At 43.0% G+C, this 19564-nt stretch overlaps 1 protein-coding gene across 1 annotated transcript; it reads left to right on the forward strand.

Annotated features, from left to right (window-relative positions):
- Positions 1-7178: 7178 nt before the first annotated feature.
- hlfa (HLF transcription factor, PAR bZIP family member a) lies at positions 7179-19096 on the forward strand. Its single transcript, XM_062408594.1, has 4 exons — positions 7179-7518; positions 8295-8654; positions 14676-14878; positions 15330-19096. Exons 1-4 carry the CDS (start codon positions 7404-7406, stop codon positions 15543-15545), a joined length of 894 nt encoding a protein of 297 aa, XP_062264578.1. The 5' UTR covers positions 7179-7403; the 3' UTR covers positions 15546-19096.
- Positions 19097-19564: the final 468 nt, after the last annotated feature.

The raw sequence follows: 19564 nt of genomic DNA on the forward strand, positions 1-19564 counted from the left end.
ATATGAGGGAGATGTCCCTCCAGGGTGACCGTAGTTAAGATTGTGCAGGGGTGGAGCTGGCTCACTCAATGGTTTGATACTTAGAGACAACATTTTATACTTTGACAGCTTACAGGTGATTGGCTGAAGGTAAATGTGTTAGGTTGTGATTGGACATGAAGAGAGAATGCACTGGCGATACTACGAGATGGTGGAAACTGTGAATGTGACTTAGGAGGAGCTCCATGTATGCAAGCAGGATTTATTTTTTCCCCTCTAACATATTCACTTTCTTTCCTCCATGTCCTCTCTGACAACGTTCCTTTTCTCAAGCCCAATGCTACAAGTCCTGCGAAGTGCTGAAGAGATTACTGTGAGATTAACAACTGCAACAGCCGGGGTGCATGGAGGCCAAAACAAACACGTTGTTCCCCCTCGGCTCTCTCAGCATTAATTACCAAAAAGGCCAAATTGGACAGAGCCCTCTCTCCACTGTGCCGCGGACAAGTAACCAACAGGAAACACAGTCGGTTACTCGCTCTCGTCAGAGCTGCCAAATCACTGATTCCTGTACGGCTCTGCAGCACTCTGGCAATCTGAATAATCACTTGAGTGGAAGAAAATTGTTCCTACATCAATTTGCCTGCTGCAACACAAGACTCAGAAGATCTGAGTTTGTTTTTAGCAGCACGTTGCTCTTGAAACGAGCGGCCTTTAAGAAGAAATGTACTGAAAACTAAATATTCCTCCAATTACCAGCATATGTTATTTGAAGAGACTTTATTTACGGCTATTTCCTTTTTTTTAAATCACATTTTTGGCTCATTCCTTCATCTGTATCTTAAACATTGAAGAAACCCAACAGAGCACCCATCCGTTCCCCTCCCCTCCTGCCTCTATAAATGGACAGGCAGCACATCCAGAAATAACTGTATCAGCCACTTGGCTTCACCTGCAGCCCTCTCTGTGTGTGTGTGTGTGTGTGTGGGCATCTGAGTATGTGGCAGCGAGCGGAGCGATGTGAGTGCTTAATGCAGTGAGTGGGACGTACAGATGAGCAACCCTACGCCTCGACATCTCTCACCTGGCGGGGAGTGGAAATGGTGAGCAGGTAGGTGGAGAGTCCGCTGGAAAAAACCTCTGAGCTGGAAGCAGTGACTGCAGAAAGCCTGAAGTCGAGCTGGAAATCACAGAGAGACTGTTCCCATTTGGCATTTGGCAGAATGTGGCTTGAAGTCATTATCCGACCTTATACCATCAACATGTGGCACTTAGTTTGGTTCAGTGGGGAAAAGGAATATGGGCCCCTGAAGTGAGCTGGAATCACAAGAGTGTCGTCTAATTTAAAAACAATTGGATGCTTTAATTGAAAAACCAAGCAGATAATATTATTTTCTTCTTTAGCAGGAAAACAAGAAGCTGGGCTTTATATCCTGCGCCATTCAATTTAGTTAAATTATCCCTCAGTTCTGTCTCCTGCTAATACCCTCACTGCAATAAATACAATCATCGTTGTTGTTTTGTCTATCTGTCTGGTGATGTTTTTTTTGTTCTATCTTCCTCTTTTCTAAGCTCACATATAATGCCCCATTTTGAAAGAAATACGGTCTCTCTGGTTTATTTTCCATAATAGGTCTGAGACTTGCACAGTGTGCATCTTTTGCAGATCTATCAGAATAACAAGCATGTCTGGTTATTGTGGAGTTTTCTTTGTAGTCAAACAGTTAATGATGGAAGCGTCTGCGAGGAGATTCCGTCCCGTCCTGACTGGAACAGCGTGCGCCGGGCCGGTGGAGTAGTTTCCGACCCAGGGCGCTGCTGTTCCAAGCGAGGGATGACCGCCCGAGTCAATGTAATTGCTTCGCTAAGTGTTACGTAACAGGAATGGTTTTGTTGCAGATTCAGGCTTCAAGCCCTCAGTGCTGCTGGATTATTCCACTACGTTTCGTCAAGCTCATTCATTTCCACTCCTCCCACTCTGATCCCAGTAATCGGAAAATAGAAAATTTGGTGTCCGACATCGTATGATCAGTTTATTGCAGCAGGTCAGGGTTGTGCTTTGGGATGACGTATTTCTCACACAGCTCTTATTACTTATGCCCTGACAGAATAATTGCAATGAGCCCTTTGTAAAACTAAGACAAAGGAGCTTTAGTTAGATTTTTTTTTTCTGTTTTTACTTTGTGTAGTTTTGGTCTGCCGGGCTGTTTTTCCTGGCGTGGCTGCAGAAATCTTCCTGCCACAAAAACAACACACTGTATTGGGCGACTCTATTTCTCCATGTTTTGTTGCAACAGTTTTGGGGAAGGCCTCTGCCTGTTTTAACATGACTCTGCCCCTGTGCACAACACACGAGTGAAATATCCAAAAACCACTCACTATCATAATAAACCCAGTAACTGAAACTAACTAAACCCTGTTAAAAGCACCTTTCAACTAATAATCACTCTGTTTGACATTTCTATGATGTTTTCCGTTTGATTATTGTTGTATGTTTGGTGTTTTTTGTAATTTTAGACTATTGATACATATCCATGTCATATGAATCTTTTGAGAAACATGAGAGATGTTTACACACTGACCTAAATGTTGTGCAAATAACACTGTTGTTGTCTGTGTGTGTTTGTGTCTACATACCCAATGTGCCAATATATCAACATTATCGGAGTATTTTTCTATCACGCAGCCGACTGCGAGGAAAAAAAGGATACGTGGATAAAAGACAACTATAGCCAATTAAGCCGAAGGTAGATTTTTAGAAAAAGCTTTTTTGTCCTGTGTAAACAGTGAAGTGTGTGTTATGTCGGCTGTATGTGTTGTTTAGTAGGAGACATGTGCACAGAGACAGTTGTGTTTGTGTGCAGGTTTTTACACATGGTCTGAATAAAACACAGTCCTGAAAAAAACTTTCTGTTTCATGTGTCCAGGTTTTTAGATCTCGACTCTGAAGTTGTAAGATGTATATTTATATTTTTTTTTGTTTTTCTACTGAACATGCTGCCCCACATATTCACAAATAGGAGTTTCCATTGGCAGATGTTTGTCTCCTGTGTGAATAACAAACCGGAGGAAAACTAATTAGTGATCAATCTCACACTTCTCTGTAAAGAGAGCTCTGCATGGGTTTGAATGTCTTGGTTCAAAGAATAGTCTTTTCTTAGAAAACACAGCTCCTAATGTTCCCTAAAACCTCTGACAATGGTATTGGGAGAGGTCTTTTGCGATATTCGCAGATGGAAACTCTTGGATAACGTACCGCTAAACTTTCTTGTAACCTTCGCTATAGCAAATGTGAAAATGATCGCAGCAGATCTTTATCTGGCGAGGACGTGATCTTCTATCGCTTTCTTGTAGGACTATAAAAGGCAGAGCCAAATAAAAAAATGTCCTTTATCCGCACAACTAACATGAAACAATTATGAAGAACTACCACCGACACTGAGGCGCAGTTACCTCCACACACAGCTCCTTGTCTACTGTCACAGTTTGAAATCAGAATTTTTTTTATGTGGCTCAATTTCTTTGAATTTGTCTTAATGTAGCCTTGACTGACCCTGTTTCAGTGATCCGGGCCCACTCTGCCCCGTTCAGCTGAGCACTTTGATACAACACATGTTTTGTTCTGTTTGTACGTCACAGTTCTCTCTTTTTTTTCTTCATAGCTTTTCTTCGGTCACAGTGAACAAAAGCCCCATAGCTGCAGACAGAAGACTGCTCATCAGTTCATCCGTTCACCTGCAGCTGTTTGGGATCGGTCCAACCCATCGATACATGAACTCTGACCTGTATCTGTCTTCAGAGCAGCAGCGCAGCTTCCTTTGCTCACGAGATTCTTTAAACAGCCGCAGTGTCTCACGTGAGTCAAGCAAAACCTGAAACTCCTCAGTCTCATCATCCTATGAATCTGATCACTATCTCGAGATAGGTGACCTCACTTTAACATTTTTGTCATATATATTTCTATTCAATCATAATAATAAACTTTATTGAATTAGCACAATTCATATATAAAATGCAACTAGTATGATAATCGACGTAGATCAATGAGTCAGAGGAAAATTCACACGTTTGTTGACCATTTTTAATGAAAAAACGATAAAAATATGAATCACGAAAAACCTTGTGAGAGAAAAGAGGCTGACAACATGTGGACTAAAACAAACATGTAGGAGAATGAACTAAGAATATCTGAGACAACAGAGAGGCCAAGACAGATCATGTTAGATGATAATGTCTTTGAAAGGTTCCTCGCTCTTTTACAGCTAAGCATCAGATTATTTCCTTGACTCTTTCCACATGTGCTGATGTCCCAGTGTTCACTCTGTGTATTTGTCTCCACGAAATTCATTAATTAAAAAAAAAAATCCTCCTCCCTTTCCTCTTATTTTGATCCGTATCTGTTTTAATTCAGCTTTTTTACGCAGGACATAAAAATGAATGCAGTATTATGCTGTCTAGAATCTACAAACCAAAGATTGTTTTTTTGTGTCCAGTTGAGATCTGGTACTTTATTGTAAAGTTTGCTTGTCTTTGTCCAATGATGTGTTTTTATTTTATGAATCATAATATTGAATGGTTACCTGTTTTATAATGATAAAAGGAAACAATATACGATACACCTGTAAGATTCCTTATTTCTAACTTTTCTTAATGTTTTTCTTTTTTGTTACAATAATATATATTATTGTAATAATATATTTTGTCAGGATATGAGGTATGGTTCTCTATAAAAAATAATCTGACAAGTGGGTTTGCTCAGCCTTTGTGGAGGAAGGTGCTCCACTAAATGTGTCCTATTCCTGCCTCTACAGAGGAGGCTGTCTTTCCACCCCTGTTTGTTTGTTTGTGAGCAGGTTTACACCAAAAACGTCAAAATGGATTACTACAAATCATCGTGGAGGGATGTGGAATGGGCTCAGTGGTGAACTCATCGAAATTCGGTGCAGATCTGGATCAGGGAGCAGATCCCAGACTTTTATTTTCACCTCCTTTTACATTGTGATTTCCAACATCCTCCGTGATTTCTCAAAGAATAAATTATGGATCTTGATGGGGGAAATAAATCATGTTTAGGGGACTTGTACCTACGAGTGTGTGGAATTTGGTGTAGATCCATCGGGGACTGTTGGGCCATATGTGCTATCTGAGAACCTTTCAAATTTATTTGAGCTCAGGATTAGTTCAAGTACCCTGATTAGATTTGCACCCAACTGGTGGAAGGAAGCAGCGTGGAACAAGGAAGAAACCACAACATTTTTGTGGATCCGTTTGAAGGTGTGGCATCCAGGACCCTTTTTCCTAATTTCTTAGGGAATACTGTATGTATCACATTGTTCGGTCTTGGCAGAGATAGACGCTCTACTGAGTGTTGTTGTGCATGTGATGCAGCAGATGCTTTAGTCTGTTTATTTTAGGTTTTATATACAGTCACATCTTATTATACTTCCTGGGGATGGGTTTAAAATATGCGGACTACAAGTAAAAACAGAGAATGGACTGAGACAATGAATTACAAACATCAGAATGAAGCTGCTGGAGAGTCTCATGTAGATGCAAAATGTCAAAGGCAAAATTCTAAATAGAGCAGTGTCATGGCTTGAAAGATAAGATCTGCTGTGACATTTTCATAGGCATGGGGACAGTTTCAGATAAAGCAGCTTGTCCTTGTCTGGTTTGCATCCATGTCTGCATAATCCTGTCCTCTCATTGGCCTGTTGTCATATCCTGCACACCCTCATGCGACTCGTTTTTCCTCAGCCTGTCACTTTGTCGTGCATGGGGCCTTGTTTATATGTGTGTGTGTGTGTGTGTGTGCATGTGTGTAAAATTTGTGTTTCTGATGAAACAGACTCATTAATCATTGAAAGCGAGGAAACGGGCAGAGTGCTGCCAGGACTTATAACTATGACTCAGCCACTACTGTTCTCGACAGCATGAGTTTGCATGTGCCAGGGCCTGCGAAGAATCAACGGCAGCCTGACAACAACTATTGGCTGAAAGTAGGTCAAGTTTAGATTCACGTCATGCTTCGCTGTGGTACTACACTGTTTGCACCTCATTGCTCATTTACAGATTTGCAGCAGAGGCCATGTTTATAACACAGAGAAACAGTCAAGTTCAGTCTCTGTTTTTAAAAGTGTGATACCAGTGGTGTTGGAGGAACTTATTATGAAGGATTGCAACATATCTCGCGTGATCGAATTTACCAGAAATCTACGCATTCCATCTATGGCTCCATCTTTCATACCATCTAATGTTCCATTTTTTGTTCTATCAATCATTCCATTTATTGTTCCATCAATCATTCCATCCATCATTCCATCTATTGTACCATCAATCATTCCATCCATCATCCCATCTATTGTTCCATCAATCATTCCATTTAGCATTTTATCTATTGTGACATCTATCCTTCCAGCTATTGTTCTATCTATGATCCAAACACATAATATTATTTATTTTACACACAGTGATAAACGACTAACTAAAGTTGCAAATGTTCTTTTGGGAATGAAAAAAAACAATTATTGCCACCATTAATCAATTATCAAATCATTTACAGCTATTTCTTAGCGACTAGCTCATTGACTGATTGATCGTTTCAGCTCTTCAGTAAATCTACGACCATACGGAGCTATTTCTCTCTTTTTAGAGTTGCTTCTGTTTAAGTTGTATTATTTGTTATACTAATTTATTACCTGCATTTATTTCACTATCTCGATTCTGTAACACAGCAAATGTCCCCATAGTGGGTCAAATACATAACTACCTGCTGATTCCACAACCATCTCCCCGTCTGTCCGTATGTGTGGTTTGCATATCATCTTATCAGCTTCACACCTTGCATGTGGACTGTGGATAACCAGAGGAAGTGCAGTACCACGTTTGTGAACACGGGCTGTACAATCCAATTTGATTGATGATTTATTGATAATAATACCGCTACGACAAATACTAATAAATATATTATCATAACTTTTCACTTGAGCACCTTGTTCAGAAACGAATATTTTGTACACTTTCTGAAGGCAGCATCATCCGTGCGGCCGCTCAGACCAACGAAGCTCCTTTTTCGCAAAGTTCCGTGAACCCGTCTCACGCAGCGCGCCCCGCCCCTCTCGCTGCCGTGACGTCAGCGGCGTCCGTCCCCGCACATGGAAGCTGGAGCCCCGCCGCGTTGCCTCCGCCCTCCCGCCGCAGATACCCGCCCGTCAGCAGCGCCCCGGCCACACAGCAGCCAGCCGCTCTCCGTCCTGCAGCACCGCGGAGCTCCGTCTGCTCGCCGCCGGCTCGCTCGCTTCTCACCGCTCCCCCCACCCCCCGCTCTCCCAACAGCTAGCGCGGTCGCGTCTCTCTCTCTCTCCGAGGCGGGGAGCGTACGAGTCTTCGCGAGCGTTCTTCTCCATCTTCGCCCTTCGAGACATATGGAGAAAATGGCCAGACCTCTCCCCGTCAGTCCGGCGTTCCTGCCGCCGACCCACGGCGTGCTGAAGTCTCTGCTGGAGAACCCGCTCAAGCTGCCTTTCCACCATGAAGACGGTACGTGTGTTTGTTTTCTCCCGGGCTGACTCTCGACTTGACTCGGCTCCTCGGCGCCGCTTCCTCCACTGACAGATAACGCGCAGTGACGGGTGAACCGAAGCAACAGGCGTCTCTTCGCACTCTACGATCTTTGTGGAAGACGATGTAATTGTTATTGGTGTGTAGGCGGCAGAGATGAAGTAAAAAGAAAGATGCTGCCTGTCTCTGCTTAATGTTGCTCCACTGACTGCTGGACGTAAACTTCAGCTCAAGCTAACGAGCTATTCTAGCTTCTTCTGATGAAATTAGCATCGTGCACGGCGGGTTTCATGCGTGATTATTGTGACTGCGCTGTTTTTAACTGCCAGGTGCGTTTCTAACCTTTTTAAGTCTTTAGTCTTCAATGCGATTTATATTAGCGACTAGCTACCGATAGAGGGCGTGCTTTCTGCCTGTCAGCTGTCAGTGCATGCAGTCCACCCTCTGTTTACATTGTTGAATGTTTTGAGTGTGGTTCCACCACCTGTTCATGGATGGAGACCTAGTTTCTCATTCACCCAAAAAACGAAATGTTTCCTGATAACCAAAAACTGTTTTATTTTGAGTGTTCTGACGAGGTGGATGTAAAGATATCACACTAGCACAAAGTCATAATTAACTCATTGTTTTTCAGTATATTAAATTTAACCTTTAATGTGAAACCAAAGCTAGACTTTCTATTTCTGCCCGTGCGTTGACCCGTGATCCTCCTCTGCTTTGAGACAATGAAAATGACTGTGTGCAAACGTTTACAGGATTTGGGAAAGACAAGGAGAAAGAGAAGAAGCTGGAGGATGAGAGCAGCAGGGCCAATAACCCGCAGTCGGCCTTCCTCGGGCCGACGCTCTGGGACAAGACCCTTCCCTACGATGGCAACAACTTTCAGCTGGAGTACATGGACCTGGAGGAGTTCCTGTCAGAGAACGGCATCCCCGCCAACACGGCCCAGAGCCACCATGCTGAGCAGGGGGCGCTGCCACCGCAGGCGCCCCACCAGCAGGCCTCGCCGCCAGCCCCGCCCACGCCTTCCGTGGTGGACCTCAGCAGCCGCGCCACCACTTCAGTTCACACGGGCATGGTGCCTCAGACCAGCATTCGCAGCCCCAGCACAGCAGGTAGGAAGCACATGCAAACGGAGCCTGATGTGCACCTGAAGTCACACCTGCACGCAGGAACACATGGGTTCACACATGGGTTCACACATGGGTTCACACAGTTGTTTCAAGCCCCTCCTGTGGTCTACACTGCTACACACACTCACGGCTTCATCCTCCATCAGACTTACTTTCAACCTTGAGAGGCTAAGAGAGAGCACAGTCCTTGTGGTTTGTGTCCTGAGTCCATGAAGGCATGAAGTTGAAAGCAGATCATTTATTTTCAGACGTAACACTTCAGGACAAACTTCCAGTGTTTCCGTCATCAAACAGAGCCCTTTGCTATGGGAAATCTTATTATCGTAATGAACTGACATTAAGTGGCATTTAGACTGTGTATCAGAGTTTGTTAGACCGATGCCAGATGACGCTCAGGTTTTCAAATCACAAGACACCAGAACCATTTGAGTCATTAAAGAAAGGGCAGATCTTCACGTTGTACATGAACAGAGCAAATTCAAGTAAAGCCACGCCACTGCACACGGTTCACGCTTAACAGCCGTGCTTGTCACTAAACACCTCCTGGCAAAAGATCTGAAGATATGTAAGAGATAAGCAGATGGGGTGTTTGGGTTCATGGTGTGTGTGTGTGTGTGTGTCTGTGTGTGTGTGTGTGTGTGTGTGTGTGTGTGTGTGGTGTGTGGTGTGTGGTGTGTGTGGTGTGTGTGTCTGTGTGTGTCTGTGTGTGTGTGGTGTGTGGTGTGTGGTGTGTGTTTGTGTGTGATTCTGATAAATACTCTGCGTATGTGTGTTTTACCTGTAAACACTGATTTGGTGGGCTCCTGATGTAGAGCCACATGTTAAACATTCAGACCACTTCACCCACAGTCGGATTAACCCTCTGTGCTGCTGTGTATTGACCCCAGAGACGATTAAAGACTCAACCGAATTTGAATGATAATGGAGGATGAGTGGTGATTCATCACTGTCCTGTTTTCAAGGACTCATTTGGACCTGATCAGCCGCCCAGCCGCCTGTTAATTTGTCATCTTAATTACATGAAATGTGAGCGTGCCCGTCTGCCTGTTGTTATAGACTGCTCCCTCAAAGCCACAAAACATCGTGAGCACATTTAGGTCTGTCTGGGCCAAGCGATGTTTGTAGATCTCCACAGCTGGTGTTCCCCAACACACTTTGTGCAAAGTGTTTGTTGAGTTTCATCATTAGGAAGGAAGGAACTTGATAAATAGGACACCCATGCTTTGTTTATTATAGAGACCATGTCTTACCAAGCTCCCTTTAATTTAAAAACAATTCGATCAGAATATTCTCCTGTGTTAGGACTGTAATTAACGTGATGTATCAAGTCAGTGTGTTGATATTATAAATCACATTTATAAGCAAGAGAGTGGCAATAAAACTATGAATACATAATTCGATTGAAAAGTAAATAATTGAACTGGTCAATGCAAAATACTGTTCAGGCACGTTAAAGAAAAAGCCCGATTTTAAGTTCATAATGAGGAAGAAAGCAGAAAGAAAAACAATTGGTCCCTCTTATAAGAGTTATAGATTGATGGTTGGTTGATGGCCTCTCACCTGGCCAGGTCCAGCCTGCCAAAGAAAACAGTACAGCTTAAAGCCGCGTTTCACAATCCATTTGGTGTTTATTTGTGAAATATTGAGACAATGCCCATCGCAGGGTCTGAGAGGAAATCAGCTTTCTGATCTGCTTTTTTTGTAAAAATTTGAAAGAGGTGTCTTAATTCATGCGCTTCAGAGGATGTGTATGTGTACAGTAGTGTTTATTCCAGAGTGAACGCACATGGGTTACATGCAGTGACAGAACTTCAGTGCTCTGTTTGCGTCTGTCTCCTCACATTTCACGTGAACGCGGCTGGGGTTTCCTGCAGTGTGCCCAGCCATGTGACGGACACATGCAGGAGCCGTGTGCAGCACTGAGCTTCAAACAGGAGCTTGTCACGGCATTATTCGGCCTGCCTCTCTTCCCTCCTCCCTCCCTACCTCACTCTCACTTCACCCTCCCTCCCCTCCCCACCTCCTCTCCCTTTAACACTCTCCGCTTCCCATCCAGTATTTCGCCCCTCCCTCACTGAGCTCGGCTCCGACACAGCCTGGACTCAGAGCCAAGGCACAGGCTGTACCCTGCAGAGATCACATGGACTCGGATGTGCTTTTGTCACGTGCACACAATATTGTTCCAGCTCGCTGAGCCGCGTCTCGTCTAACCAGCCACTCCAACACCAGCACCACCCACAACAACCACAATCCCTCTGTGCCTGCTCTCTGCTTGCAAGCAATACAGCAGGTAGTGTTACCACTACCAACGGACAAACGCAATTACAGGCGTTTGCAGTGTTTTCTCAATGTGACCAGCCCCCAGACACATTCAGGGTCTGTGTCAGGGTCGAGTCGGGAGGTTGCTGTGTGTACTGTTGGCAGGGGCCAAAGGGGAAGTCAGGTGGAGGAGGGGTCAAAGGGCGTGTTGTGGTGTTAGTCAGGGAAAGGTGCCTCAGATAGAAACGTAGGTCAGCACATTTTGAGGAGGTAAACATGGGGGGGTTGTGTTTTTATCAACAGGTGGAAATAGTTTATTATGTTGAAGCAGGAAAAGTCAGAGGTAATCAGACTACTTATCAAAGCTGCACCAAAAAAAACGGTGTATTCTTTAAATTCTTATCTTTACCTTTGTTGTTGAAGCTGTTTCCTCAGGAAAACCGGGTCGCCCTCCTCTCCAATGTATCATGTGGCTCAGGATCAGTAATCCTACTCATGATAAACTAAGAAGCTGGTTTCTACTTTCTTGCAAGGACCAAAACAAAACGAAACGAAAATCTAAATCTTTTGGGGGGAAAATTATTAAAATGTAGATTAATATCTTAAAAAGGCTCGGCCATTTCCTGACACAGCTGGGCACTGTGGCATCAAATCAAACGCTTCTCATACAAGAGGAAATGGTGGATTTGTTGGGGACGTTTTTTTCAGCAGTGGATAAAAACACACTTGGTATTTTGGGCAGCACTTAGGGATTTAGTCAAAAACTATGGAGCAATGTGATCAGTCAATATATTTCACACAAAACCAGGTCAGGTCAATGGGACTTATTGACAAAAAATGTAATATAGATTATCTGTGATTTTCATTGTGTGATTGGCCTGAAGTCTTGTCACGTTCTTAAACTATTTAAATCAATTACCCAGAGAATCCTAACGCCTCTGCGGAGACTTTGAGTGGATGATTTAGTCATTGTTGGTCCCGTGCTACACCCAGGTTAAGGTTCATCCACAGTCCCCGCACACAAGATACGACCAAACAGCTCCTCTTATCACCAACTGTAACATTCCCCACTCACACGGCAGGGTGATAACACACTGCGCTTGTGTGGCACCTACCCGACCTGCAGCAGGCGATTAGTGTGAATAGATACAACGCCCCCGGGGTCAGAAAGAAACGGGCTCCACAGGTATTTCAATCAGGAGACCTGAACAGGTTCCAGCCTCTGAGCACATCTTTGTAGGTCACCGCTGGTCTACCTCTTCTAGCCTGTTATTTTTAGATTTCCTATTTAAGATGGCTGTTTTTCAACGATTTCCTCTTACCTGGAATGTGTTGTTCATTAGTTAAGAGGTCAAAGAACTGTCCTGTACCTTTTACTTTTAGCCCAGTGAGATCAAAATTAGTCGTAAAGGTGATTAGGGCAAGGCGGGCTATTTTCACGTTTGTGACAGATTGTCTGAGACAGCGACCAGTTTTAGACGGGTAAGGAGATTGCAGTTTGCCAGTGCTCGGTGTGTGACTGGCGGGAGGTCAAGTTAGGATATGTGTCCTTGCACTTAGACTAATTTACCTCTGCAATAAAAACATGTGATACACAGGAATTCTCTTGAGCTGGCAGAGCTGTGCAGGCGGTTATTTTCATCTTGGAGTTTTATCGCGACAGATCTTTTGAGGTGTTTCATCTACAGAGAGACAAAACATTGTTGGCAATTACAGAACATGGAAAAGTCCTGTTTTTATCCAATCAACATTTCTAGAGCGCAAAACAGTCAGTACTCACACTGGAGTTGCTGGGTCAAAGTCAAATGTTTTATCAGTGGCAACTGACGATTATTTTCATCATCAATTATTTTCTATAAAGATTAAGAATTTTCTATCTGTTTTATAGTAGTTGACATTCTAAAGCCCAAATGATTAGTTCTATATTTTTTTAATAAAATTATGAATTACGTATTCAAATAGTTGCAGATTAATTATGTTGATCGATTTTAATCAATTAGAGAAATATAATAGAGTATGCAGGCAAATTTAGTCGATTGAACCATGAACCCACGACAAAAATTAATCTACTAAAGATAATCGGAGTACCCGTTTCCAGATTTGCTGCTTTTCTCAGTTTTAGATTATTTAAACAGATATATTTATGTTTCAGACTGAAAACAAGACTTTTGACAATAAAATACATTTGAAAATAATAACTGATCTATCTAATAAATAATAAGTAGTGGTAGATTGTTCAGTAGCACAGATAAACTTCCTTTTTCTGAACTTTTTGAACTAGTTATTTGGGTTCTGGGAAATTGTGATTTTAAAATGATAAAACAATTAGTAATTCATCTCAAGAATAATGGGCAGATTGTTCCCGTCTGAAATTAAAAGCTGAGATTAAAACAACTTTCCTTATTTCAGATCGAGGAATTTCTCAGCTCAGCACTTGATAGTTGTTTGATTGAAAATCTCTGTTGCCGTTTCTTAAAATCAAAATGTTATCAACAAAGTTATTGTTTTGTCCTCTGATCGAGAAACTTCAAACCACAGCCGGTCCTGCTTGTGTGCAGTGAACCGTGACATCAACATCTGTTGAAGGTGTGTGTATCGTTGCAGTTATGTTCTCATTGGGGAATTTTTTGCATTTGTGCTCAGTCTTATGAGGTGATAATTCGAGGCTTTAATAGTTTGTGCATCATTTTTTCGAACGAACACTGTGTTCACTTTCAGCAGAGAAGAAAATGTGAGGCAGCGTGGCAGACAGCGTCTCCTGACGTACACACTGTCTCGCCGTTTGTTTCTGATTTGCACACAGAAATCGGTCAGAGGTGATTGAGACGGGTCCCTTCTCAAATCTCCACCGCAAGCCCAAAGCAAAGAGTGGCTCAACCATGCACACTCTGAACGAAAGTCAGTGGCAGGGCTCTGATGGCAAGCTAGCAAGCTCAGAAATCTAGGTCATGGTGTACAAGCTGTCTGAGGATCAGCAGGGAGTGAGAGAGCCCACTGCACTCTGCTGCTCGGTCATTTCCTCACAAACTGCGGCTCGCGGAGCTTTGGGAATACACGTTTGGTCTGAAACAAATTGCTGCGAATCTCTAATCCACCGGGCGACGCATTCAGTTAGTGAAGGAGATGGAGGGGAAGACGTGCAGCAGCTAAATCTGGTGGTTCCGGATCAGGGCGGTTGATACCTGCAGAGTTTGAACATGAAATATAAGTGATTCATTGTTTTACCTGTTTTTCAAGCTTGTGTGATAGCACCACCTGCTGGTCAGATTCAGGTCATACCTCTCGGAACAGGTCAAATGTTGTTTTTCTAGAAAATTTATGTCACCTGCTCTTGAGCTTTAATGTCGGTGCAGACAATCAGGCCTGACATTTCTTCAAGGATCAGCCCTCACAAACAGAAACATGTGAGCTCAGAGGGAAGAAAGGCAGCATTCAGCTCCCCCCCAGAGGCCTCTCAGCAGGAGGACCCACTGCTGCTCCTCCTCTGTTCTCCTCTGTCCAGCTTTAACAGCAACACAGTATCGATTTGCAGAGGCGGACTCAATCATGCTCGGCGTGTGGTTTATTTAACCTGGAGTCCTGTTCGAGATGGAGAGCAAATGAAACAATGTCACAAAACAACAAACTCAAACACAGTGAATAGACTGAAGCACAGACACAAACGTTCAGGAAACCAATGTCAAAAATGCACAAAATAAAATAAAATGCCCATGTTGAGGTTTACACCCTTCTTCTTCTCCTCAGCCCGGGACAGCCCCAGCCCCATTGACCCAGAGACCATTCAGGTGCCAATGGCCTATGAGCCTGACCCGGCAGACCTGGCGCTGTCCAGCGTGCCTGGCCAGGAAATGTTCGACCCCAGGAAACGCAAGTTCTCTGCCGAGGAGCTGAAGCCCCAGCCCATGATCAAAAAAGCCCGCAAAGTCTTCATCCCAGAGGACCTGAAGGTGACGCAGGGTGGGGAGTAGGGGAGGGGTTTATCCCACTGTGGGACTTCTGAGGCTGTTAAACCCTGAAGGCTGCATTCTCTAACATAATGAATGGATTAAGTGTTTAGGTCCCAGGAAAGAGGATTTCCTTCACTTTTAGTTTTAGTCATCTCTAGAGCCTGACAGGATTTTGAAGTGCAACATTTCTGATACCATGTAATATAATATATCAAGGCAAAGATTCATAAGATGTCGTTATCCAACCCATGACGAAGAAATGTTACATTAATAACTATAACTAAAATAAAACCCAAATACAGCATGATGTTTGTACCTTTTTTGAAAATATTTTATGAATTATTGTAAACATCTAAAAATGGAATAATAGTGGCTCTGAAAGGTCAATACCTGTACAATGGTTCCGAGGGTGTTCTTAGAATGTTCTCACCCGTTCTGTTCTCCTCTCCAGGATGACAGGTACTGGGCTCGGCGCAGAAAGAACAACGTTGCGGCTAAGCGCTCACGGGACGCCCGCCGGCTGAAGGAGAACCAGATCGCCATTCGCGCCGGCTTCCTGGAGAAGGAGAACGGCGCTCTCCGCATGGAGGTAGCGGACTTGAGGAAGGAGCTTGGCCGCTGCAAGAACATTGTGGCCAAATACGAGGCCCGACATGGGGGCCTGTGAGCCCCCCCACCCACCCCTCCAAAAATATCCACTACAAGCCCCCCTCCTTCTCCTCCTCCTCCTCCTCTCTTCCACATTTTACCACCCCGTCCCATTTTCTTTCTTGGAGTTTGAAGGACAATGTGTCTGTTTTGGTGGCACTGCCCCTGCCTCCTCTTCCTCCACCACCATCCGCACCTCCTCCCATTCCTCCCACACACCCCCCAACCCACCTGTATGATTCTGGTATTTATCTGTCATTTTGACTTATTTCATAAGCTTCGACTTGTCTGTTCCTTCTTTTTCCTTACACATCGTTCGACTGAATATATTAACATATATACATAGATAAAAAAAAACATATATATATATATATAACATACTTCCCACTTTAGTGTACTGTGAGGAGTCATGAGCCAACCCACCCGCTGAGTCCACACCATCCCCATCTCCCCCTTCCAATTTTGAGAAACGATTCCATGCTGTTTGTCGTTTTCATACCGATTTTATACCCGACATCAGGACTAAAAACTCTTCTGTTTCCCTTCTTCTTCTTCGTCTTCGTCTCCTGCTGTGTTACAACCATGTGAAGTGTCGTTGCTCGCCTCTACCCGACCCCTCATATCTTCTTCTTTTCTCGATGTTCATGTTGTATTTCAGTTTTCGAGCACAGCCCCCCCCCCCCCCCCCCCCGCCCCCGCCCCCCCAGATAATCTAGAACAGCATCGCCTGTAATTTGAAATTGTCTTTGCATAGCACTTAAATTTGTCTCCGCAATTGTGGTGTAGATTTGCTTTCTTATTACGTTTTTCTAATGTATTTTTTTGAATGTATTTTTTGTTTTGTTTGTTTCTCTCCATCGCCCGGACACTGAGCAATAATCCCGGTCCAGAATTGAACAGACATGACGACCTACATGTTCCTTACCCACCTCCTGTGCCCCGCCACCTCCACCCCCACTGCCAGTTAACTACCTAGTTGCTGTCCCTCCCCCCCCTCCCCCCCACTGTCATTTTAGCTCAGCTCCAATGCGTGTCTCACAATCTGAACTGGTGCAATGTTTCAACTCGAACATACTACACACTATTCATATTATGTTAAGTATTAGTACTACTCCCGACATTGTTGTCGTTTAGCCTCCTTGTTTTCAGATTTAAGCATGATTTCTTTAACAGAACGAAAAGCTACTCATGAATTGTTTCTTCCTTTTTATTTTGCAAAGTTGTTTATAATTATTTTGGCTCCTGCTTAACTTTTAGGAATCAACAGATGTCTGTAGTCTCCCTCTTTGTAGCTCTATGTTCGACCTGTTCTTAAAGATGGCTGTATGAATGTAAAAGATGTTGACAACGGGAAAAAAAAAAGTTGGATGGTGTTGTCCAATACTGTGGTTAACCCAATCAATTTGTTTACTGCAAACCAAACGATTCACAACAGAGATGATATATTGATTACAAGAGATATGTTTATATAAACCTTTAAGTTTTTTTTGTACAGTATTTTTCCTATACATTACTGAAGTATGTATTTTAAAGGCACAACAGATTATTAAAAGATAGCATATAACTCAAAGACAATGGATATAGTGGTATTTTAATATTCTATATAGGATAGGATGTGGTAGCTCTACAGAGAATTGTGATTATTCAGCAGCACCCCAACCCCCGGGGCATTATTATCATTATTGATCTTATATTATTATGATGTTGTCATAATAACAGCTCATGTCATGTTAGTCCCCATTCAACTCAAAGGAAAACTAAATGCAGTCCAGAAGAGAGAATGTACAGCTGGACCCTTTTCTAGAATCCATCAGCTCACATCCAGCAACATCACTTTGTTCATCATGTTTAGTGGCATTACCCAACCCCCCCGCCCACTGCCGCCCCCCCCCCCCCCCCCCCCCCCCCCCCGCCATCACATCCCGACACGAGTCGTCCAGCAGCAGCTTCTCTGTCAGAGGCAGATACCTGAGGGGTCTGAGGTCTCTTAGTAACCGTGTGAGTCTTGTCTCTCTGATCTGCTGAGATGGGATGAAGTTACTATGAAGGAAGGGAAAACTGCTGCCGTGAGTGTGTGGGATACATATTCCTCCAGTCGATGCATGTTGTAGCGCATCCCTGAACCTGAGTGATGGACACTGGGTAGCCTTTATGTTATTTTAAACAAAAATACAAACTTTAGTGCTGTTGTCGTGCAGAGCTTTCTTCAGTCAGGAGCTGGGTCGTGACCAACTTGTGTTTTTAAAGGTTGATACTGACATTTCTGATCAGTTAGCCTGAGCCTCTAAAACCATTGTGTGTTGTTTTGTTTTTTTTCACTTGAGAGTAAATCCCATGAGATACAACATGTTATTTAATTAGGTTCAGAAGAACCGCTAGGTTGTGTTACCTCCGCTCAGATCCAGGTCGGCTGTCTCCTCATGCTTGCAGTCGTTACTAAACAAGCTTATCTGATTGTCTTATCTGCAAGAATAACGAACTTTAACCCAATAGATCATTAACGTTACATTTGTGTGCATGTAAGCAAAACATTCCACCAGCTGAATAATGGTCACCAGCAGGAAGGATTCCACCCAATAGTCGACAACAGTTCAGGCTGTCAACCAATTTTGAAAAATAATTTTTTATTAAAGACAAAAAAGATAAAAAACAAGAAATACAAAATACACATTAACAAAAATGTGGTTGTTGTATTGATTACACATTAAATGTTTTTGATTTAAGCTTGTCGAATATCATGTGCTCAAAAATAGAGGATTAAACAAATTAAATAGATTTTTACTGTTAACAGGCCTGGAATCAGAAATGTCAATATTGAACCAGCAAATGTACTAACTGACTCGTCTGTCTGATCGCTGTCCAGACTTGGGTGAACTAAGTCGATTTGATCCAAAGCTGTGTGAAATGTAAAATCATTCTTTTCTATCCACTCACTGTAGTCATAGTGTTTTTGCGCTTTAGAGGGCGTTTCCCCTCCTATGTCTTTTCTGCACTGGCGCTCTCGAGGTTGAACAGGGTTTGTAGAGAAGAGGGACGACTGGAACAATGCCTCCCGAATCTGTGGAGCATCTTTTTAACGAAACATGATATATAAATATATAGGAAAAAGCCAATAATTCATCCACACGTGTCCCAAAATGACCTCACTGTTGAGTGATTTCACTACCTCACCCGGAAACGTTAACCATAATTCTGAGTCTATTCCAGTGCCTTGAATACACTGACTGTTCCCCAGTCTCTCAGCAATGTAAAGATCTCCTCCCAGCTCCACGCGGATAGGTTCAGATCTGCACTGAAGAGCTAATCAGTGCATCAAAAGTATCTCTATATTCTATACACACCGACAACTCTCCTCATTTCTGATTTTGGACATTGCAACAGACTTGTAACCATTGTATTCATGGCAACACCAACGGACTGTTTCAGAATGTACACAAATAGGACACCGAGGAGTATTCGGTCTTGTTTGTCATGGAATGGATGCATAACATTTATTTGTGCTGTTCGGCCCTCCGCCTCTCTGTCGCTCTGTAATTTGTAGTGTCTAATAAAATCCCAATTCTTTTCTGACATCTTATTTCTCTGCTTCTCTCCATAAACAGGTTATCATTCATACATGCATATATTTGTTTGTTTATCTTTTATCTAGGATGCTTAGTCGCCATTAATATTTAGACAGAAAAGGTCTAATACTTTATTTTTTCTTTGGCTGCCTGGTGAATTACAATGTAATTGGGGACTGTTATTATTATTGGTGATGTTTTCACCCGTTTGTCTATTAACCTTTATTTATAGTCGAGTGATTCACAATGAGGTAGAGTGACAGGTTACAATAAAATACAGATCTAGTGAATAAATTGACGCAGTATATGAATATGATTCACAGAAACACAGAACTAGAAGCAATTTGAATCAAGTAAAACACACAAACAGAAGATTAAGCTAAATTGCTACAAACCACGGATTTAATTGCCTCAACTATCACTGACCAATGCAGCAGCCAAGCCATGTAGGATTCATGTATTCTCTGTCATGAAT

The sequence above is a fragment of the Platichthys flesus genome, chromosome 16 (genome assembly GCF_949316205.1).
Source record: "Platichthys flesus chromosome 16, fPlaFle2.1, whole genome shotgun sequence".
NCBI lineage: Eukaryota > Metazoa > Chordata > Actinopteri > Pleuronectiformes > Pleuronectidae > Platichthys > Platichthys flesus.